The sequence below is a fragment of the Gymnoscopelus braueri genome, assembly GCF_963280865.1.
Source record: "Gymnoscopelus braueri genome assembly, chromosome: 24".
Classification (NCBI taxonomy): domain Eukaryota; kingdom Metazoa; phylum Chordata; class Actinopteri; order Myctophiformes; family Myctophidae; genus Gymnoscopelus; species Gymnoscopelus braueri.
In genome coordinates this window covers 11502171-11527521 of record NC_137626.1, presented here as the reverse complement: position 1 = coordinate 11527521, position 25351 = coordinate 11502171, and the positions used below count along the sequence as shown (strand labels likewise).

Below are 25351 nucleotides of genomic sequence, written 5' to 3'. Positions count from 1 at the left end.
TAGCCGATCTACAAGCTCACAACGCCTCGCAGCGCGAGGCGTTGTGAGCTTGTAGATCTGCTATTTTGCTATTTTTCGGCTATTTTTTTGAATTTGAAACACAATTGTGTACAATATAGAGGGGGTCCCTGCTTCATCGCTCTCTCAGCTAGGGGGTCCTTGGGCTGAAAACGTTGAAGACCCCTGGGCTAGATCACTGTTCCTGAACATTGGGTTCCGGGGACCACCGATGGGGTCCAGATGCTTTGTACACTCTCACGATTTTTGCAGTGTCCATTCTTGGGGTCCCGGAGATTAAAAAACACGGTATAATAATGCACATCAAACTGGGGGATCCTTAGAGTTAGAACAAAACATACAAAACATTAAAAGTCTTCATCGTAGTCCTTCAAACGTGTATTAAAAGGTTTTAACTGAAAAATCCACTCCAGTGAGCCATGGCACTTTTTTTTTCTCTCTGTGTTCTGAGGCCTTCTCAGCTGCAATGAAAAAGAAAACCTATTTGCCTGCGGGTGTCGCTGTTGAGGGATTTTGCCTGTCAATCATCGCCCCCCCCAAAGGAGAAGGACCGGGGAAGGGAGGGGCGGGGAGGACAGGGGGCGGGATTAATGGACTGTGACGTCAAAGTCCACGGGCCAATCACAGCACTTTTCTGAGCCTAATTATTCAGAAAACCGGGTGTAATACCCCCCCCCCCCCCCAAAAAAAAGAAATTGAAGAAATAGAAATGTTGATGTCATGAAACCTTTAGAAAGGTTGGGGATCCACCAACGCGCTACTAGACCACGCTGCTAGCGGTGTCGTAGTCCTTGCCGCCGATGTGGGAGGCGCCGGGCAGTGACTTGAGGTACTCCATGTGGCGGCGGGCGTCCTCCTGGTTGTGCCGGACGTAGCAGATGACGTAGGCGATCACCGTGGAGAACCAGCAGAACATGGCCACCAGCATGGCCACGTCCGTGGTCTTGTGGTGGAAGTTGCACAGGTTGATCCCTGCGTCCAGGACCTGAGGGGTGGACGGACGGACAGTTTAGATAGTTTAGTTTAGTTTTGTTTGTTTCGGGAAATTTTGTAGTAACGTTACGTTTAGATTTCATGGGTAAAATGATAAAACTGAGAAAAAAAAGAGTCATCGGCAGGTAGCAACGCACTGGGATTAAGAAAAAGAGTACCAGAAACCATTAATTTTCCTTGTAAATCTGCTATTTTTTTTTGTGTAGAAAATGGCCATTCCAGAGCTATGGCCAGTTCAATGTGGTTTCTTTTGGCCAAAAATAACAGAAAACCCCAAAAAAGTTATTGCACCATATTTTTTTATATGACTTTTACATGACTTTTATAAATCCTTTAGCATGAATGGAAACTATAGCTTTTTTGTTTTTGTGATCACGTGATTTCTGGGTGTACTCTTCTTCGGTGGAGGACGAATATTCACGTCCTTGGTAGGCAATGTGTTAATGGGTTCATTTACGAAGAAACACAAAATGTTTAGAGTATGGAGATAAGGGGTTTTCCGCCCCAACCACAGCAACGACATATATACAACACGGTACATATCAGTGGTGTAAAGTATGTACTAAGGACATTTGCTCAAGTACTGTACTTAAGTACACTTTTGAGGAATTATTACTTTACTGGAGTATTTCCCATTTTCAGGACTTTTACTTCTACTCCACTACATCTCAAAGAGACAAATGTTGTACTTTTACTCCACTGAAATTATTTAAAAACTTTAGTTACTAGTTACTTTTCTGGTATAAATTATGATATAATGAAACATACTTTAACCACTTTAGCCCTAATTTATACATCGGCTATTTGAAAATAGCCGATCTACAAGCTCACGCGTTGTGAGCTTGTAGATCTGCTATTTTCATATACTTAAAGGAGTAGTTCACCCAAAAAATTACTTATTTTCTATCATTTGCACACCCCATGAAGCCTTGAATCCATGGATTTATTTATAGATTATGTGTGTCTCCTACCGGATACACACCCGGTCATCAAATTATTGGCTTAGGAATACCACAAAAAAACAAAATAAAAACATGAATTCAAGGCTTCATGGGGTGTGCAATTGATGGAAAATAAGTAATTTTTTGGCTTTAAGTACTTTTACTTTTGGTACTTTAAGTACATTTTGATGCCAATACTGTTGTACTTTTACTCAAGTAAATTTAGAATTCTGGACTTTTACTTGTAACAGAGTATTTCTATATTCCAGTATTAGCACTTTTACTTAAGTAAAGAATCTGAGTACTTTTTTTCTCCACCACTGTACCTGGATGACGGGCTGTCCGGCGTACTCCTCCTGCACGGAGGTGGAGCAGCTGACCTCGTTGACCGTCTCGGGGTCCAGGCGGAGCTCCCTCAGCATCTCCTGCAGGGAGCACTCGCAGTGCCAGGGGTTGTTGGAGAGGCGGATGCGGGCGTGCAGCTTGGAGAAGGTCTCCTTGGGCACGCGGCTCAGGCGGTTGTTGGACAGGTCCAGCGTCCTCAGCTTCTCCGACGTGCCCTGGGAAGCAGTGGTTGGAAAAAAGTACTAAATGTTTTTTTTTAATTAAAGGGGAATTTTGGACTAAAGTTTTATTACCTTTTCTATGACGTTATGATATCTTAGGATGAATGGTACAGTAGAACATTTTCATAACTCCACCCCTGAGCCGCCACAGCTTAAAAGGTGCGCGGATAGGCCTTAGGTTAGATCACATATTTGAATAGATTTTTTTAAAACTTTTTTTGGTAAGATCTGACGTTCATAGTGACAGAACACTATGCAACAAAAAAAAACAAACAAAAAAAAAACAGAAGTCTCGCTAGACAAGATTGAAATCTCGAGATTTCAATCTCGTCTAGCGAGACTTCTGTTTTTTTTTTTTTTTTTTTTTTTTTGGGGACAGTGTTTTGTCACTATGAACGTCAGATCTCACCAAAAAAATAAAAATAAAAAGCTATTAAAATATGTGATCTAACCTAAGGCCTATCCGCGCACCTTTTAAGCTGTGGCGGCTCAGGGGTGGAGTTATGAAAATTTTCTACTGTACCATTCATCCTAAGATATCATAACGTCATAGAAAAGGTAAGAAAACTTTAGTCCAAAATTCTCCTTTAAAGGACGACTCAACCTATCTTCATATAAGTGATCCTCACTAACGCTCATGATAAAATGGTACAATTTTTGGGCGGTGAAACCGCCCCTATATGTGAGGTTTGGACATTTGCACCCCCCAACCCTGCGCTGTGATTGGCCACCAGTGTACCCCCCTAACCCTGCACCGTGATTGGCCAATCACAGTCTATTCAGGACTGTGATTGGCTAGTGAAACATGACACATGTGCATAGCCCTATAAATAGGACTATGCACTTAAAAAAAACACATTTATGGTTTTTTTAAAGTTAGGGGTGTACAATGGTTGGTCCACAATATTACTTTTCTTTAAGTGAACTTCCATCACTGTGATGACCACTGTGACCACACCGCCCACTTCACACTGGGTGTGATTTTTGGGCGGTGAAACCGCCCCTATATGTGAGGTTTGGATATTTGCACACCAAATCCTGCGCTGTGATTGGCCAAAAATGTACCCCGCCTAACCCTGCACCGTGATTGTCCAATCACAGTCTATTCAGGACTGTGATTGGCCAGTGTCACATGACACATGTGCATAGCCCTATATAAGAAACCATAACTTAAAAAAAAAAAATCTGAATAAAAAAATGTTAATCTTTTTGGAGAAAAAAAAATCCTGCCTAACGATGATGTCACTGGTAGACAGTTTCTGGACTGTCCACAGCCCTCCTATGAGACACAGATCAAGTAGGATTTTTTTAAATCATTTTATCATGAGCATTAGTGAGGACCTATTATATGAAGATAGGTTGAAAATGGGTGAAGTCGTCCTTTAAGTAAAAGTATCAATACTTGCAATGTAGAAATACTCTAGTAAAAGTTTGTAATTAAAAATGTACTTGAGTAAAAATATGAAAGTATTGGCATCAACATAGTAAGTAAAAGTACTCATTATGCAGAAGGAAGTTTTCAAATGTATAATATAATGTATACAAATCTTTTGAAAATAGCAGATCTACAAGCTCACAATGCGTCGCATCGTGACGCATTGTGAGCTTGTAGATCGGCTATTTTCAAATGGCCGAAATGTATACAGGGCTGAAATGGTTAATGTCTGTTTTGTAATAATAATCCAAATCTATAAGTAACTAGTAACTAAACGTTTTCAAATAATTGTAGTGGAGTAAAAGTACAATATTTATCTCTGAGATGCAGTGGAGTAGTAAACGTTTCAACGTCATTGTGTTTTGCTCGTTTTGAACACTTTCAACCTGGCTTAAAGCCTTAAGGTCATTACACACCGGCGATTATGCGAAAATACGCACAATTCGGACTCGTTCCGAATAATTAAAAGACGCTTTTTTGCTTTTTCGCTCCATGGAAGCTTGCATTGACTTTATAAGGTTTTTAAAAAAAAACGTATTATTCGCATGAAAAATTCGCCCCCGGTGTGTAAGGGCCTTTAGTGTGTAACTTTCTCCTGTGTTTACGTAACAAAACAATATTTTTATTTTTTTTACCCACCATTTCCCTCTATACCAGCAGCCACCGGAGTTAGTGTGGTGGTGTTTACCTGCAGAAACACAATGCCCCTAGTCGACTGGTTAGTCGCTGGGGGGTCCGAGTCGACTGCGTGTCTCTTAGTCGAATCTAGTCGGATTTATTTATTTTTTATTATTTTTTTTAAATGGCCAAAAATGTTTTAAATTGTTTTTTGGCCAAGTCTACACCTGCAACCACACGTAACTTCCACTTTATTCTTCTTATTCCTCGTCTTTGTATTGGTATTGTTTGTGTTGGAGCGCCTCAGTGCGGCTGGCTGCAGAGTTCATGTGCAACCTCTTCCAGAGAGATAGAGACACTAAAAACTCTGCTGGAGACACAAAACAAACTGTGTAGACTTGGCCCTTTGAAATAAAATGTATTTTACATTTAATCAGACTATTGATTGGGCTAAGTAGGTGAGATACTGACCTACCCGGGGGGCAGCAGAGCTCACTCCAAAACATGATTTACCATTCTGTACTGTGCATGACTCGGACAAGCGCTGAGTGGGCTCAAGCGAACGTCGCAACGTTCGGCATGGCAACTCGCTCGCTTTAGCTCGCTCGTGGTGCCTCTCGTGGCTCAAGTTCGCTTGAGACGGCGCGCCTCCGACGCGTTCAAAAACGATACTTTTATACAAAAGACCTACTGAGCCCCGCCGGTTTACAAGGGATGTAATTTTTATTCATCATGTTCCGATGTTCGTTGACAGAAACACGATTAAATCGTCAATCACAATTATTTGAGAGACAATTAGCTCTTTAACCTCAGTGCCAGGCTGCCAGGGAAAACTAGTGTTTAAAAAAATAATAATCATGGAATATTTTCTGTGAACGCTGTCCGCACGGTGATCCCCTCATTACACGCACAAGGGTCTCGTAGAATTTTGGGGGAAAAAAATTCCGAACACGGTAATCCGTTCCATAGTTGCGGCAAGTTGAAAATAGCATGTTTTGCCAAAAATACATATTAAAACACAGGAGCCGAGATACAGAATATTTCCCTAATATTTTAACAGGGAAGTGAATGGAGCAGCATTTTCTTTTTTTTCTCTTTCTTTTTCTTTACATGCGTCTAGCGCGTCATTGGCCATGTGGACCAAGTACCAATTGACTCGAAAACGCGTCCATGGCGGTAAAAGAGTTAATCGTCAAGCTAAATGTCATAATCGTGACAGTTCCTACAGTACCTGGAAGGCCTCGGCCTCCACGCTCTCGATGGCGTTGTAGGAGAGGTCCAGCTCCCGTAGGCGCGGCAGGTCCTTGAAGGCGTGGCCGGGGATGTGGCGGATGCGGTTGGACGAGAGCAGCAGGACCACGGTGTCCCGCGGCAGGTCGGCCGGGATGCGCTCCAGGTTGCGCGACGTGCACTGCACCACCACGGCGCCGCCGCGCTCCGAACAGTGGCAGCTCTTGGGGCACGCGGCGGAGGCGTCCAGGGTCGACGTCGTCGCCACCGACAGGAGGAGCCACCACAGCGCTCCTCCCACCACGAAGCTAGCGGCCAGAGACCCGGGTCCAGTGAATGGCCCTGAGACTACCTGAGAAGCTCCCATTAGTGTTGGCCCCGTTATACAGTGGTGGAAAGAGTACTCAAATGTTTTACTTAAGTAAAAGTATCAAGTACTCTGTTACAAGTAAGAGTCCGGAATTAAAAATTTACTTGAGTAAAAGTACAAAAGTATTGGTATCAAAATGGACTTAAAGTACCAAAAGTACTGAAATGCTTGAAAATAGCAGATCTACAAGCTCACAAGGTCACAACGCGTCGCATCGCGACGCGTTGTGACCTTGTAGATCGGCTATTTTCAAATAGCCTAGGTATAACATAGGGCTGAACTGGTTAATGTATGTTTTTTAATGTAATAATTTATATCTGCAAAGTAACTAAAGTTTTCAAATAAATGTAGTGGAGTAAAAGTACAATATTTGTATCCAAGATATAGTGGAGTGGAAGTAAAAGTATTGGAAAGTGGAAATACTCAAGTAAAGTACAAATACCTAAAAAAAAATCTTAAGTACAGTACTTAAGTAAATGTACTTAGTTACTTTCCACCACTGTAGCTAATGTTTCATTTTTATTGGGTGGGTGGGGGGGGTTACGGCCGGGTGGGGCGTAGAGGTAAGGTATGGTAGACCTTTATTTAACCCATTAAGACCTGAGATCGATTCTAAAAAAAGCCTTCTAAATCCTCAGTTTTCTGGAAAACTTTACATGTCCAGAACTGTGACTTTTCAGGATTCAAATTCTGCAAAAGTAGCAGATCTGCAAGCTCACAACGAGCTTGCAGATCTGCTACTGTACTTTTGATGGTTCTTTTGTGCGACGCTGTAGTGTGATCAACTATAGGGCGTTAATTTATGAAAAAACACAAACAGATGAGAGGTTTCTGCCCGGCGACAGCGATATATATATATATATATATAGCAACGACTAAAATGACACAGAGGCGTTCCCAGCTTGAGAAGGGGTCCCCAGCAAAGTGCGGAACCAAGAACGAAGCAACCAGGTGCTCACCGGAGACGTGAAAGTTTAAACTAGCAAAAGGTGCACCTGGATCAGATGGTATAAGACATCAGATTTCATCAGATCTCCCAAAAAATGGGAGATCCGGGCACTCGGAAGTTAAAAGAGGGAACAGCCTTTCTTTAACACACCTACATGTTTCGACCAAAAGCGGTCTTAACAACCCGTTTGATGAGAGAATGTATGAGATCATGTAGAATAATGACTATTCAGACCCCTAGGTTTCACTCTCTGCTCAGAGAATTACATGTATGTACTAGATCTATACTGTATGTAACAACATAACTCTACTCTTGTGATGGTCCCTGGGACAAAATGATTTCCTTGACGTGAAAAATGTTCATCTACGCCCTCCTCCCTGAGACTAACAGTGGAGTTTGGCAGTGACTGGCACCACAGTGCACATGGGGGAAATTGGGGTTGACTAAACCGGGGAGAAAATGTTTTTCCAGGCCATCAAAGTACATCGGCATGCTTACAAATAAGCTTTCAGTCGTTTACACTGACAGTCGCAGACAGCTGAGCACACCCGCGGGCTTGCATCCCAATGTAGAAGTAATCCAGCAAAAGAGAGAGGGGGGAGGCTATTTTTGGACAACATATCCAGAGGAGAGGGCATAGCATGGTATTCCCAATTATGTCAACAACCCTGGGTGGGAGAGAGAAAGAAAGAAAGAGAGAGAGTGAGTGAGTGAGTGAGAGAGAGAGATAACAAATGTCATGCTAGACTACCAGAAAGTTAGCCTCAAATTATACTGTCTTGTTTCAGGCCTTTTTTTTGTTCAAGGTTTCTTCATTGGTATTTTCCAATTCACATACAGGTCAATAAGACAAAAGCATACACAAACAGTATGTTATCCCACCCACCCCCCGAATTCCATATCTGCGCACTTTGATGAAGAAGCGACATTATTGTGCATTATTATTGTCTCCGCCAGGCCGAAAGGCATGGCGAGAGAGTATGTTTTGCACTCTGTCCGTCCGTGTGTCCGTCCGTCCATGTGCGTGTCATTCTGTCTGTGTACAGCTAGTCTGGGAGGCATTGCGTCGGAGTTTGGACAGCAGGGGCGCGGCCACTGCGTTGTGATTCAAATCAACAGCCAATGAAGAAAAGGGGGGCGGGATCCACATGCACTGGGTGTTGCAGCTAAATAGGATCGACGGGAAGCAATTTCCCCTTGAGAAATTGCGGACGCCATTGTTGTGTACTGCTGTTTGCCTCTCGTCTGACTTTTTAGACGAGTTGCACAGCTCTCAGACCGGTAAGAGGCGTGTCCACTCAGATTCTGAGCGTAAGTTACATCCCGCCCACAAATACCAGGGCTCTGGCCCAGAAGTTCCTCGCCGAGCTGGCGAAAACTTCTGGGAACTCAGATTAGTGTACAGCTAATCTCTGGCACTGTTGGCTTGATGTCAGCAAAACTGTGCACACACACTCCCTGGATGCCAATTCAGAACCTCTGCCCCACATTTTTCACATGGGCCTTTTATAGCGCCACCAGGAGGCCGATTTGTGCAAAACACATTTTTTGACAGTACTCCTACCGATTTTGTCCAAAAATCCCGCAAATCGGTACACAGTATTTCTAATAGACATTAAAGAAATCAAGTCTTTCAGATTTTTCATATTCCATTCTGATTGGCAAAAATTGGCTTCCAAAGTTTGCAGGAGTGCGCCTCAAATCGTGACATTTTGCACGCACATGCCACCAGGCTGAGGAAGAAATGCCACTTGAACATTTTCAAATCAGCCTCATGGTGGCGCTATAACAGGCCGATTCGTGTTTTTACATATAACTGCACCGATCTGTGTAAAACTTTGTATGCGCACTCCCTAGAGGCCAAGGAACAACCTTTGCCCTGCATTTTCACATCTGCCATCTATAGCGCCACCAGGAGGCCGACTTATGTAAAAAAATATATATATATATTAAGCCTTCAGATTTTATCAAAATGTCACGCAAATCGGTACACATGATCTCTATAGTCATGTGATCAAGGCGGATCTGTTTGATTTTTCATATTCCATTCTGATTGGCTAAGATTGACATCTGAAGTTTGCAGGAGTGGCACGTTTTGAACAATGCCGCAAATCATGAACACAGCGTCCGATTGCGGTGGAACTTTGCACGCAAATTCGCGCTGCGTTGAGGAGCAACTGCCACCATTTTAACATTGGCCTATTATAGCGTCACCAGGAGGCCGATTTTTTTTATATATTACTCCTAAAAATGTTGTCCAAACATCATGCAAATCGGTACACATTATCTCTAGTCAAGTGATCAAGACGGATCCGTCCGATTTTTCATATTCCATCCTGATTGGCGAATTCCGAACATTGCTGGCCCACAATAACCTACCGGACCTGGCGGAGACCTGTGCACTTTTTCTAGTTGCTTATTTTTTCAAGCTATGGATTAGATCAGTGGTTTTCAACCAGTGGTCCGGGGACCACCAGTGGTCCTTGGAGGGGTACCAGGGGGTCCCCAGCTAAATTAGTTAACACAGCATCACAATCATTTTAACCACCTAGCTTTGGCTATTCAAAAATAGCAGATATAAAAGGTTATAGCGCTGGCACCGAGTGCCGCGCTATGAGCTTGTAGATCAGCTATTTTTTTGGGGAAAAACCTTGAAAAAGTGTGCATATCTTTGAATATTTATATTTCTTAAAGCGAAAATTAACTGATATCTTTGCTTCTGGGTGTCCCTGGCACAAAACGTTTTCAAATGGGGGTCCGCGGCCAAATGTATATCAATTCAGGGGTCCTTGGCATGAAAAAGGTTGAAAACCACTGGTTTAGATACTACAGCGGTTTGCTGATGATGTATCTTGTGCCTCAGCAGGGCTGGTTTTCCTCCGTTTTAGGGAAAGGGAAACCTCTAATTGGAAACAGGTGCAACTCGTTGACCCATCAAGGCTGTTTCCTGTCTCTTTCTATTTCCCTAAGAAGCTCCACAGCCTGCCACAGACCTTTCTGACATCCTTAGTTAGTGCTTACAGGAAGACATACCTCATTTATCTGCTCTGAGGAATGCTGAGGCCAAAACGCGTAAGCGTTCTCAATAAATGAGAATTTGCAGTGGTGGAAAGTAACGAAGTACATTTACGTAAGTACAATTCTGAGGTATTTGTACTTTACTTGAGTATTTCCAATTTCCGATACTTTTACTTCTACTCCACTACATCTCAGAGGCACATTTTGTACTTTTACTCCACTACAATTATTTGAAAACTTTAGTTACTTTTCAGATATAAATTATGATATAATGAAACATACATTAACCACTTTAGCTCTATTTTATACCTAGGCTATTTGAAAATAGAAGATCTACAAGCTCACAACGCGTCGCATCGCGTTGTGAGCTTGTAGATCTGCTATTTTGAAATATTTAGTACTTTTACTTTTGGTACTTTAAGTACATTTTGATGCCAATACTTTTGGACTTTTACTCAAGTAAATTTGGAATTTTGGACTTTTACTTGTAACAGAGTATTTTTATATTGCAGTATTAGTACTCTTACTTAAGTAAATAATTTAAGTACTTTTTCCACCACTGAGAATTTGTATCTGAGCCAGCCTTGCATCCTTTATTTTGGAGTGCCGCTTTTTCCACTTCGGTGGTATTTGATTTAAATCATTTATCTATCCTTGTGCCATTTGGGCAACCTTGGTGGCAAGCTAGTTTAAATGCCGGAGAACAAGGGGGGCTTGGTGTGACAGTAAATGTGTCACTGGAGTGAGTCATCACTACATGACCCTCATTATAGACCTCGATGGTGACCGCCCACTTTTAGAACGCCGCTGCTATCGGAGGAGGAAATGCTAGGTTTATTTTTTATCCCACTATTTTTGTAACCCTTTTTCACCCGGTGCCAATTATCTAAGTGATCCTAGGCGCTACACTCCCCCCGCCAGCCTAGGGAGCCCAGAGCCGAGCTCATGCCTCCTTCATTGCATGAGAGCCAACTGAGCTTCTTGTCACCTGACAGGGGGGGAGTTTCCCCGGTAGGACGTAACGCGTGGAAGGAACACGTTATTCCAACCAGTTCCCTTCCCCTCCATCAGGCGCCCCGGCTGTCATGGGGGAGGTGGTATAGTGACCAGGATTACTGCATGTTTTTGTGAGGGTATTAACTACCCTAGGAGACACGGGGAGAACATGCAAACTCCACACAGAGTAGGCCCTTTCACCAACCCCACCTAGGGTATGGGCGCTGATGACGTGGAGGAGAAGACACGCCCCCAGTGCCCACGGCGTCCCCGGCGGGAATCGAACCCAGGACCTTCTAGCTGTGAGGCGACAGCGCTACCGACTGCGCCACCGCGCCCCCTATATGGGGGAAATGCTAGGTTTGAGCAAAGTGGAGCTATCCATGGTGATGATGGTTCTGAAACCACATGAACTGTGAGCTGTCCATGGTACTGAGTCGTAATAGTGGACAGGTGGCCTAAAGCGCTTTACATAGATTGTGCATTACATTCACCCATTCACACACACATTCATACACCGATGGCGGAGGAAACCATGCAAGGCACCGACCTGCTCATCGGGAGCAATTAGGGGTTCAGTGTCTTGCTCAAGGACACTTCGACACTGACTCTTGAGAGACCACAGATAGTGCCAATTGTAAATTGGGCTAAAAAGCCTAACAAAAAAAAGTCCTGGGGAGTTGTTTCCATGTGGAAACATAGAAATAGCTGCAGTTTATGAGCCCTCATTTCAATGGGATGTAATGTCTAGCTCCAGTTGTTGTTTTCTGACAGATGCTTTTTCAGGCCAGTTTTGAAAAAAAGCCAGTGATTCACATCCTTTAATTTGATGTCAGGGAATTCCACGGTATAGTGGCAGAGTAGTATGAATATTGTCCCATGTTTGTGCTAAATGTGGGGGGGTACTAGATCGTATAGGCGCTCCCTCTGGTGGTGTGACCGTGGGTGTCACTCACTTTGGAGAAGCAGTTAGGCATGGTTTGGGATGTTTTTTTTCCCCCTTTTCTTTATTGCTCCAGCAAGTTCTATATATATCCTGTCCATGCAAGAGAAGAGCTTTCCTTTCTTTCTCTTGTTTTCAGGTCACTTTAAATTACATTATTAAATTCTGATCAGACAGTTCCCAAAAGGAAAAAGCATGTATTTAATTCAGTCTGACTAGTGCTTAATATACCTTCCCGTGTCATAAGATTTAAGTTATGTTCCGACTCCTTGGGGATGTGACAAGCAAAGGTCAAGATTATCATAATAATGGCGGCTAATGTTTCAACAGAGTGGATACACGCAGTTCCCGTCAGCCTCGTGAGAAACGATAAGCCCACTGACATCATCAAGGCACTGTTTAACATGCAGGAGATGAACTTTAAAAACTGATTCATGCCAACAAAAATAAAATATTTCCTTTTTTTGTTTTGTTTTTACTGTTGGCTTTATGCTGCAGGATCATGACACCAGAAGTGGTAGGCCAGTAACTAAGTAAATGTACTTGAGTATACAGTACTTTTTTGTATTTTTGTTTTGTTTTTTCTTATAACATATCACAACACATGAAATCCATAACATTATCTTAAGGGGGAGGGTGCCAGGGGGTCCCCAGCAAAAGTAGTAAACATAGCATTCACAATCATTTTTAACCACTTTATCCCTTTATACCTTGGCTATTCAAAAATAGCAGATCTACAAGCTCCCCCTATAATCTCAACATTTACTCACTTAAGTTAAAGTATCAATACTGCAATGTAGAAATACTCTGTTACAAGTAAAAGTCCGGAATTCAAAATTTGCTTGAGTAAATATATTGGTATCAAAGAGTACTTGAAGTACCAAAAGTAAAAAGTAGGCTACTCGGTATACAGAATGTCTAATTTCAAAACTTTTCAAATGAAAATAAAAAAATTATAATCCTTTGAAAATAGCAGATCTACAAGCTCACAATGCATGGCATCACTATACATTGTGAGCATTTAGATCGGCTATTTTCAAATGGCCGAAATGTGTAGGCTATAGGGCTGAAGTGTAGGTTTTGTAATAATAATCAAAATCTACAAAGTAACTAGTAACTGAAGTTTTCAAATAATTGTAGTGGAGTAAAAGTATAATATTTGCCTCTGAGATGTAATGGAGTAAATACTATACAGTAAAGTAAAAAAAATACCTCAAAATTGTACTTTAGTATACAGTACTTGAGTAAATGTACATAGTTACTTTACACCGCTGAGAAAAAGAGGAAGACAAATAAAGGTTGTCATGTAGCCTATATGGAAATATTACATTTTGATGTATGTGGTGTCATAATTCAGCTTAATGTTGATATGGCACACAAGAAAAATTAAGACATGGCACTTGATGTCAAAAAGGTTGCGGACCCCTGCTTTATGCCCTGTGACCTACCTCAGTGGCTCTCAACCTTTTTCATGTCAAAGGAAAGGACCCCCAAATTGACACTTATTAGCCCGCGGACCCCCATTTGAAAAGATATGCCACGGACCCCCATAAGAGATGTTTTTTTATTTTTATTTTTTTTACAGCTCTAGCAGTCAATTCTCAACCATTTCCATTGAAGGACCCCCCAGTTTGGCATGCATAAGGCTACGGACCCCTATTTTATGGCATTTCTATCTCTGGGACCCCAATTCATATTGTAATGTCAATGTTCACTGAGAGTGTACAAATGGAACCAAATGGACCCTAATGGTTCCATTTGTACACTCTCAGTGTTACAGACCCATAAGGGTCCATTTGGTTCCTAAACTATCCATCATTTAGCTGGGGACCCCCTGGAACTCCCTCAAGGACCCCTGGGGATCCACGGACCCCACTTTGAGAACCAATGACCTACCTGATCCTCATGATCCGGTCATCAAACCCCCAGAGAGTAACGGTCGCTTTTTTTAAATATCCAGATCCGAATTCATTCAAGAATCCCAGACACTTAAATCCTCGTTTCTAAGTAGAAACTTCATAGATCCATAGATACACTAAATAACAAATGGCTCGCTTAAAGAACAGTATATATATATAGGCTATACCAGCAGCCCTGCTGTAATGGCAAACGACTGGACTGTCTGTCTCTGCGCAGCACTTAAGTTGGACAGGCGTTTCACCGACAATGGTGACCCAACGAATTATGTAAGCCCCAGACACACAAACGTCACGCCGTTTTAAGGAGTTCAATGAGCATGGGATTTAATCAGTGGAGGAAAGTAACGGTACATGCTCTCAAGTAGCCTACTGTGTACGCTACTTAAGTACACTTTTGAGGTACTTTTACTTAACTGGAGTATTTGCAAATTTCAGTAGGCTACTTCTACTCCACTACATCTCAGAGGAAAATATTGTACTTTTACTCCACTATAATTATTTGAATACTTTAGTTACTTTGTAGGCCTACCCTACTTTCAACCCTATATACATTTTGGCCATTTGAAAATAGCAGATGTACAAGCTCACAATGTGTCGCATCATGACACATTGTGAGCTTGTAGATCTGCTATTTTCAAAATATTTGTTAGTGTCGGCCCTATGGGGGGGGCATTGAGGGGCAATGCCCACCCACATTAGACTTTGCGCCCCCCCCCCAGTCCAGATTGGCCAGTAGTAGGCCTACCCTACCCCACCATTATTTTAATATTTTAATATTATCATTATTTAAATATATGTTCTTTTCATGTTCTGTGTGATTATTATTAATATATATGTTCAAATTAATTCATAGTTTAATGAAAATGCAATAACAAAAGGTACACTGGCACTGCACCGAGTCGGATTTGTTTTGATGTAGCACACCTGGTACGTCGCGAGCGACTTGACATTACCTCCTGTGTGATGTTGTGCATGCATGGCATGCAGCACGTATTAAGTGAGAAAACTAGTGAAATGGACATAAGGAAGTGTCTCAAAACGCCGCAAAAAACGGCACCATCTAGATAAAAGATCTTGTCCATCTACATCTGAAAAATCAGACCCACCACCGTCTGATGTCAGGCGATAATTCCCAGACAATTGTTCAAGTCGCTCCGGTCCGAGTCCAAGTCGAGTCCCAAGTCATTTGGTCCCAAGTCCAAGTCGAGTCCCAAGTCGTTTGGTCCCAAGTCCAAGTCGAGTCCCAAGTCATTTGGTCCCAAGTCCAAGTCGAGTCCCAAGTCAATCCAACCCTCAGGTCCGAGTCCCAAGTCGAGTCCCAAGTCATTTGGTCCCAAGTCCAAGTCGAGTCCCAAGTCAATCCAACCCTCCGGTCCGAGTCCAAGTCGAGTCCCAAGTCATTTGGTCCCAAGTCCAAGTCGAGTCCCAAGTCTTTCTGTTGTGGGCAAGTCAAGCCGAGTCACAAGTCAAGTCACAAGGTTGTGTCAAGTCCCTCACTACGATTGACGATTGTTCCCCAGCCCACCCACAAATCACTCAGGTTTATATCTTGAAGAGAGAAACCGTATCTTAAAGTCAAGAATTAAACCAGCATAAAGCTGTTCATTTATCCATTACAACATTACATGTCTGATCATTTAGTTAGAACTAGAGAAAGGCTAAATTACACTAAAGAAATGGCATGTTTGATACAAAATTGTTTACTTTTTAACATTTTGGCTCAAACTGGCACTGCCTTTCTGAGTAGTTTTCAAGTGTATTGTTTTGTAAACAAAGTTAGAGCAAGTGAACAAGTGCTCATGTAAACATTAAACAAAGTCAAAGGTAACAAACAACAAACTTCAAGGACATTACTTTTGCTATAACTATAATTATTAATGAATATTGGATAAACTGTGGGTGAAATGATGCAGGAAAGGAAATACATTAATGGCATTTATCTATAGGCCTATTAGGCCTATAATCTTGACGTGTCTGTGTTTGTTTTGTAGTATTTTAATATTATGTCATTTTCCATCAGGCACAGTTTAGCCATCTACTACAGTTGCCAGATTCTGTGAGAGAAACAAGCAACCAGGTCTAGGAAAACCAGCCCAAAATCAGCCCAAAAGAAGCGACTATGGGCCACATGAGCACTTTAACATATACATCAGCTATTTGAAAATACTAGTAGATCTACAAGCTCACAACGCGTCGCATTGCGACACGTTGTGAGCTTGTAGAATGCGACGCGTTGTGAGCTTGTAGATCTGCTATTCTCAAATGAAATCTTGCAGGGAAATGATAATAAGCAGATCTGGCAACCCTGTAGGACCTACACCAGAGACCTACACGTGTGTTTGTTGTTTTGCAAAGGGGTCCTTGGTAAAAAAAAGAAAAAGAAAAATAGGCTACAACACAGTGGAATAAAGGCATCTCTTTAAGTTTATATATATAGCAGAGAGAAACTTAAACTTATGGTGGAAAAAAAGAAGGAAGGAATTCAAGTTTGGTGGGAGTGATTTAGTGAAGTTAAAGTTATTAAATCTGTGGACGAATGGAAAAGTGTCGACGTGAGAAAGTGATGGATTACGCATAGAGAGACTTTATTGCTGTTACCATGGATAAAGTATACAGTCACTTGACTTCACTACAGTACATCATGATCGTGTGATCCTGATTCGACAGTGGTGAGTGACTTTCATGTTTACATGTACGTATATCTCGCTGGCTGATGCTACTGTTGTTGTTGATTTATTATTAGATTTAAAGTGAGTACTGAGCACAGTGAGCAGCACCACCTCTCCTTCTCCTCCTGGCTTGGCAAATTGAATAACTTTGGGGACTTCTGTTGCTGTTGCCATTGTTGTTTTTCCTGCTGCTGTGGCGCAGTGCCCCAGCTGTTCTGCACGCACTGATCAGGGTTGCCAGATCTGCTTATTATAATTTCGCCGAAAGATTTTATTTGAAAATAGCCGATCTACAAGCTGCTCACATCGCGACGCGTTGTGAGCTTGTAGATCTGCTATTTTCAAATAGCTGATGTATGTTAGAGTGCTCATGTGGCCCATAGTCGCTTGACTCGCTTCTTTTGGGCTGGTTTTGGGCTGGTTTTCCTAGACCTGGTTGCTTGTTTTTGCTCACAGAAAATCTGGCAACACTGGCACTGATGATAACTGGACGGCAGCCGTCATAGAATCAAAATAACCCCGCTGAGGGTGACGGTGGCGTTTGTACAGTACACACACAGATCATTCACAGGGAAAAAAACAAACAAGTCACGAGTCATCTTGTCTCGAGTCGAGTCGAGTCGGGAGTCATTGGCTAGCAAGTCGGAGTCGAGTCTCAAGTCTCGTTGGTCTTTTACCTTCCAAGTCCGAGTCGAGTCGCAAGTCTTTACATTCAAAGTCCGAGTCGAGTCGCAAGTCGTCAAATATGCGACTCGAGTCTGACTCGAGTCGAGTCACTATGACTCGAGTCCAATTGTCTGATAATTCCTATTGACAAAGACGATGAAGATTGGTGTGAAGTGAAACTATGCCCCGGTGTCTGTCGTTGCGGCGAGTTCACACGCACTCGGTTCCCGCTGCAACTTCCAGAGCCAGTCAGTCACAGCAGCTTAACGTTTGGACCAGACTAGAGCCACCAAATCAGGTGAAATCAAATGGGATAAATATCCGAGCAGCATTTACAGTAGGAAAGAAACGCTCGTTTGTGAGTTCATGGTGTCATGGTAGTCCCTAAGTCCTGCAACTTCATATCATGACAGTCATGACGAAACTTCAACTTGGTTTTTGCACTTTCTCCATTTACGGCCCGTACATCTTACTTAAACGTTCAAATTTCAAATATAAAGGGCTTACTTCATGGCCACGGACGTTACAATTATGTACGGCTTCTCAAAAGTACCCGTATATTATGTGTTGTTCAATAAAAAGCATTATAATCCGATTGGGGGCCATTTTCTCATAGTTATAATGTATCAGAGTGCAATACACCTTCCAACCGTTAGGGTCACGTAGTAGAAAGCATGGAGAAAATTTGAAGAAAATGGCCACCGATCGGATTAAAAAGCTTTTTATTTAACAATACGGAAGATACGGGTACTTCTGAGGGCCCGTACATAATTTTAACATCCGTGGCCATGGGGTAAGCACTTTATATTTGAAATTTGAACGTTAATGTAGATGTACGGGTTGTAATGGAGAAAGTGCAAAAAACTGGTTAAAGTTCAGCCATGACGCTCGTGACGGACGAGCGTCTTATAATAATAATAATAATAATACACTTTATTTGTATAGCACCTTTCATGACATGAAATGCAGCTCAAAGTGCTTTACAGAGCAAGAATACAATTACAGTTAGAACCAATTTAACAATAAAGCAAACAAAAATAAAATAAAAGCAAAGGCATAAAACAACATTAAAATAGGCAATACAGTGAGGAATTAAAAATCAACCAAAGAATCAGCTAAAAGCAAGAGTGAAGAAATAGGTCTTGAGCTGTGCTTTAAAGCTATCGACAGAGGCTGCCTGTCTTAAGTGTAATGGGAGTTTATTCCACACTGTCGGTCCGTAAAAGCAGAATGCTGCTTCACCGTATTTTTTATGTCATTGTAGGCACCTCGAGCAGGTCAGCACTTGAAGACCTGAGGGCCCGGTTTGGAACATATCTCTCGGCAGTCAGAGAGGTAGGAAGGTGCCAGACCATTTAGAGCTTTATAAACTATTAAAATAATTTTAAAATCAATCCTAAAAACATGATCCATGGCTAGGTTTAACTTTGACCAACTTCTCCTCCCGCCGTGGAGATGGCGACATTAAGACACTGTAGGCCAGGCGCGTACGGTGGGTTCTAACGTGGACCGGGCAAGATTGTTAATGACTCCCCCCTTCCCCCCACCCACTGCGTCGCGGGCATGTACGCGCGCGCTTAATTAATTCATTAAATGACCCATAAAACAACATTAACAACACTCTACCCATCCCTCAGTGTGTTCCATCCTCAAATGTTTTACTTAAGTAAAAGTATCAAGGGTTAGAAAACTTTTTTTTCACATTTGAAAACTTGTGAAATGGGACCTTCTGCATAATGAGTAGCCTTTTACTTTTGGTACTTTAAATACATTTTGATACCAATACTTTTCTACTTTTACTCAAGTACATTTTGAATTCCTTACTTTTACTTGTAACAGAGTACTTTTTACATCGCAGAATTGATACTTTTGTTTAAGTAAAAAATGTGAGTACTTTTTCCACCACTGGTATTCAGTGCATGCAGTGACTGTTAGTGCACACAGGACGAGGGAGTCGATCACAGCATAGCGACCCTTCATTTCAATAAGGGCAGACGGCAGAGCCAAAACCTGTTGAACATGTTTAACACAACCACAGAGATCACGACTTGTTTATTAGAGGCAATTAGCATGTCTGGCTGGGGCCGCTTGACAATGGGAACGGTGGGGTGGGCGGAGGCTGCGGAGCTACTGCGCCGGTAGATTTTTTTTAATTTTTAATATATATAAAAAAATAGGGGAGCAGAATTTTCCAGACCGGGCCATGGCCCCATTGGCCTCTATGACGGTACGCCCTTGCTGTAGGCATATAAATTAATGCTCAACATAGTTGTATTTGTTGTTGTTGGTGCATAACCTTGTTTTCCCTTTTCCTCCCGCCGTGGAGATTATATGATTATAATGCTCAACATTGCTTTTTTGTGTATAGTTATTGTTTACAGTGGCCGTGGGTCTATCATCTACTACATTATATGAAGGCTGTTATTATTTACGCAGTTTTATGTGCGCAGTACCATTTTCTGTTTCTTTTTTTTTCTCCCGCCGTGGAGATGGTGACGTCACATTACATTAAGACATTATAATGCTATCATTTTATTTGTTGTTGTTGGTGCATAATTGTAGCCTATACTTGTAGCCTTTTTCAAACCACTTTCACTGTGTTGTTGTTAATTGTATTGGTGAGAATTTGCTTGCTATATATAGGGGTGTTGAAAAATAAAGTGCCCCCCTTGGAAAAATTAATGCCCCCCCCCCTGCTGATTACTCTCTGGAGCCAACACATTTGAAAATAGCCGATCTACAAGCTCAGCTCACATATATGTAGCATCGTGACACACATGAGCTTGTAGATCGGCTATTTTCAACAGATTTTTATACATTTTTGAAAACTTGTTAATGGGACATTCTGCATTCGAGTAGGCTACTTTTTACTTTTGGACTTTGGTACTTTAAGTAGGCTACATTTTTATACCAATACTTTTGCACTTTTACTCAAGTAACATTTTAATTCCGGACTTTTACTTGTAACGGACTATTTCATTGCAGTATTGATACTTTTACATAAGTAAAACATTTGAATACTTTTCCACCACTGGATTTAACCATAGACTGCACTCAGTGGTGGAAAAAGTACTCAAATTCTTTACTTAAGTAAAAGTATCAATACTGCAATATAAAACTACTCAGTTACAAGTAAAAGTCCGGAATTAAAAATGTACTTGAGTAAAAGTACAAAAGTATTGGCATCAAAATGTACTTAAAGTACCAAAAGTAAAAGTACTAAATATTTGAAAATAGCAGATCTACAAGCTCACAACGCGTGAGTTGTGAGCTTGTAGATCGGCTATTTTCAAATAGGCTATGTATAAAATAGGGCTAAAGCGGTTAATATATGTTTCATTATATCATAGTTTATATCTGAAAAGTAACTAGTAACTAAAGTTTTCAAGTAAATGTAGTGGAGTAAAAGTACAATATTTGCCTCTGAGATGTAGTGAAGTAAAAGTATTGGAAATTGGAAATACTCAAGTAAAGTACAAATACCTCAAAATTGTACGTAGTTACTTTCCACCACTGCATATTGCACTGCACTCCACCGACCGTCCGTCCCCTACAGCGAATTGGAGTCACAGAACTCGATAGGTCACCCATGTCGGTGCAACACCGTCGTAGTCCCGTCACTCACTTTGATGATAGCAACATGCGTAGTAGCTTTAAATAACAGCTCAGCAAACACGGTGGAGGCTGACGTTACGTCATACAATGTGATTTCGTGGTCAGCAATGTCATGGTAGCCTACTGCAGTGGTTCTCAACCTGTGGGTCGTGGACCCCCAAGGGGGGTCGCCACGATTTTGGAGGGGTCCCCAGATGACATGTAAAGTGACAATTTAAGGACTTTTAAGACCTTTTTAATATCTAAACAATTTAGTTTTTTTTAGAAGACCATTAATGCATCAAAGCCAAAGGTCAACAAACTGTGTCAGGGTGGGGTGGGGGGGGTCAGTGAGTTCAAATATGATTATTTTGGGGGGTCCCCAGTTCAAATATGATTATTTTGCAGGGTCCCCAGTTCAAATATGATTATTTTGCAGGGTCCCCAGTTCAAATATGATTATTTTGGGGGGCCCCCAGTTCAAATATGATTATTTTGTGAGGGGGGGGGGGGGTTCCCCAGTTCAAATATGATTATTTTGCAGGGTCCCCAGTTCAAATATGATTATTTTGCGGGGTCCCCAGTTCAAATATGATTATTTTGCAGGGTCCCCAGTTCAAATGTGATTATTTTGCAGGGTCCCCAGTTCAAATGTGATTATTTTTGGGGTCCCCAGTTCTATATGGCAAATGTAGGCTATTTAAAGTCCCAAAAGTAAAAGTATTCTTTATGCAAAATGTCCCATTTCAAGTTATCAAAATGTATACTCTTTTGATAGCAGATCTACAAGCTCACAACGTCCCACGATGCCAGGCGTTGTGAGCTTGTAGATCGGCTATTTATAAATAGCCGAAATATATAGAGAGCTTAAGTGGTTAATGTTAATGTTTAGTAATACAAATCTAAATCTAAAAAGTAAGTAACTAAAGTTTTCAAATAATTGTAGTGGAGTAAAAGTACAATACGTTCCTCTGAGATGTAGTGGAGTGGAAGTAAAAGTATTGAAAATTGGACATACTCCATAGGTAAAAAATACCTCAAAATTGTACTTACTGTAAGTACAGTACTTGAGTAAATGTACTTAGTTACTTTACACCACTGCCTAATGTCCTGGTGGAGCTATGAAATTATTAATCACCTCATTAACAGTTCCCTGCCATATAGTAAAACGCCCAATTAATTAAAATTTAAATTTAACTCTGACAGTTCAGTTATTTGGGGACTCCAAATGCCAGAAGGGTGCATTTGGTTCCTAACTATCAGTAATTTTGGAACCGTTTCAAGGACCCCTGGGGGTCCCCAAACCCTAGAACCAGTAGTGCTTTAGGACAATGGTTCTCAAAGTGGGGTCCGGGGACCCCCAGGGGTCCTTGATGGAGTTCCAGGGGGTCCCCAGCTAAATGATATAGGAACCAAATGGACCCTTATGGGTCTGTAACTCTGAGACGGGTCCATTTGGTTCCATTTGTACACTCTCAGAGTTAAATTAACATTGATTTTACAATATAAATTGGGGTCCCAGAGGTAGAAATGCCATTAAATGGGGGTCCGTAGCCTAAAGCATGTAAAACTGAGGATCCTTGAAATTAAAATGGTTGAGGAATCACTGCTAGAGCCGTAACAAATCTTCTCTTATGGGGGTCCTGGGCATATCTTTTCAGATGGGGGTCCGCGGGCAAATAAGTGTCAATTTGGGGGTCCTTGACATGAAAAAGTTTGAGAACCACTGCGTTAGGACAGTGGTTCTCAAACTTTTTCGTGTCAAGGACCCCCAAATTGATATGTATTCGGCCGCGGACACCCATCTGAAAAGGCTTTGTGCCAGGGACCCCAAGAAGAGTGTAAAAAATTATTCAAAAATATCCAAAAATGTTCGAGACTTTTCAAAAATACTGTTAGCAGATGTACAAGCTTCGTACCACGCTGTGAGCTTGTATATCTGCTTTTTTAGAATAGCTAAAGTACGAAATAATAGTGGTTCCAAATGTGACGCTATAGGTTATTAACTATTTTTGCTGGGGACCCCCTGGAACCCCCCCAAAGACCCCTAGGGGTCCCCGGACCCCACTGTCAGAACCACTGTTTTAGTAGTTTATCCTGGAGGAGTGCAGATGAGAAAAGACATGTTCATAGTGGATTTGTGTGTTTGTTCTAAAAGTCACAAGTGCTGCTGTAGTTTAGAATCATCTCAGATCTATTTACAGTTTCTCTCTCTTTTCTCCCCCGCATAGACGTAAAGTAAAGTGTGTCCGCTATAAACCGCTCTCACTGTTCAATATGCCCAGATTGTAATTGTCGTGTGCTGACTATAAGAGCTTCAATATTGAGCCTGTCACATAGACAATGACAAAGGACCTCTAAACGCCCCCCATAGCTAACTGTGTGATTCAAATGACCCGTCCCGTGACGTAGATTTCATTATAGGCCACCCACATCATGCAAAGTGCCTCTGCCAATATTTCTGAAAGGCAAAATCTTTGATTATTTGTTTATTTAGACGGGACACTGTATATTAATGAAACAATACATATCAATGTAATGTACATACACATACACCGGACTTAGCAATGATGGAAATATTCATCCGCAGTCCCCCCCCCCAAAAAATGCCATAACAAAAGCAACAATAGAGCCTACATTACATTACACAAGGAAAACAGAACAGAGGTACAAAACAAGTACAAAAGGTGCAAAGTATATCTATTATAAGGCTAAGACTAAAACAATTTTTTACTTGCATGACTTATATGTTATTACACAAAAAAAATCACACCCTGTGTGAAGTGGGCGGTGTCTTGCTAGCTAATCACAATACTGAATGGAGTCAACCAATCATGTACAAAAGATAAATACATTTATTGAAACACTCTTTATGATGGACGAAACCATAACTTGAAAAAAACAAATTTTTGGTTTTTTTCAAGTTATGATTTCTTATATAGGGCTATGCACATGTGTCATGTGACACTGGCCAATCACAGTCCTGAATAGACTGTGATTGGCCAATCACAGCGCAGGATAATTGTACAAATTTCCTGGGCCCAGATCACAGCGCAGGAAAATGTACATTTTTCCAAATCTCACTTATAGGGGCGGTTTCACCGCCCAAAAATAGCAGTGTTTTAGAGGACAAAATATGAATATATATGAATAATATATGAATCGATGACTGAAGTAGTAATAGTGCATCCGAGTTTACATAAGCATTCCTTTAGTCATATTGTTCAGATCGTGTTCACAATAACAGAAACAAATATTCCTTTGCTGTCTCTCAGATAGTCGGAACCTTCATGCACTTCAATGCACTTTAATTATGTCCATACACTACATCAAGCTTTCTTCCTCTGCCCCTCCCTTGTCTTAAGTTGTTATTGCCATAAGTGTAGACTGATGACCCACTGGAAGGCATGCACCTCCCCCAGTAACGAGATAAAAGTATGCTCTTCCCCAAGTAATGAGATAAAAGTATGCTCCACCCCAGCAATAATATGAAAGCATGCACCTCCCCATTAATGATATGAAAGCATGCTAGCCTGGAAACCAGATAAATCTGCCATTGGAAAAAAAAACATTGCCCACGGCATATTTGGTCTGGCACCGCTCAGTTGTGATTGGATTTCACTCCCTCCGAAGTAGTGAGGAACCAATCAGGGCCCAGTATGCAAATATGGGGCGGGTTTATCACCAGAGGCATTTTTTTATTCGCCCCTTAGAAATGCACGTTCCACACAGAGATTCAAGACAAATATCTACGCAGTGATATTAGTCTGGCCATGCCAGGCTAAAAGCAAGCACCTCCTCTAGTAGTGATATAAAAGCATGCTCCACCCCAGCAATGATATGAAAGCATGCACCTCCCGATTGATGATATGAAAGCATGCACCTCCCCCAGTAATGATATAAAAGCATGCACCTCCCCCAGTAATGATATAAAAGCATGCTCCACCCCAGCAATGATATGATAGCATGCACCTCCCCAGCAATCATGAAAAAATGCACCTCCCCCAGCAATGATGTGGAGGCATGCACTGTACCTCCCCAGCAATGCTACAGAAGGATGCACCTCCCCAGTAATGACGTGGAGTCATACACCTCCCCAGCAATGATACAGAAGCACACACCTCCCCAGTAATGACGTGGAGTCATACACCTCCCCAATAATGACGTGCAGTCAAACACCTCCCCAGCAATGATACAGAAGCACACACCTCCCCAGTAATGACGTGGAGTCATACACCCCCCCCCCCAGCAATGATACAGAAGCACGCACCTCCCTGCAGTAATTACATGGAGGCATGCAAACTTCCCAGCAATGATATAGGGCATAGCAATGGCGGCTGGTTCCATTGTTCCAGACCCCATTGATTTTAACCATAGAGATTTCCAAAAAATATTTATATCAATTACTTCAAGCCTAGAATCAAGC

At 41.7% G+C, this 25351-nt stretch overlaps 1 protein-coding gene across 1 annotated transcript; it reads right to left on the bottom strand.

Moving 5' to 3' along the window:
• Positions 1-778: 778 nt before the first annotated feature.
• Positions 779-6168, bottom strand: LOC308080469 (leucine-rich repeat-containing protein 3-like; the record flags this gene model as incomplete). The annotated part of the gene is made up of 3 exons (XM_080422366.1): positions 779-1003; positions 2279-2512; positions 5803-6168. The coding sequence occupies 3 exons, from the start codon at positions 6166-6168 to the stop codon at positions 779-781; spliced, it is 825 nt and encodes a 274-aa protein (XP_080278492.1).
• Positions 6169-25351: the final 19183 nt, after the last annotated feature.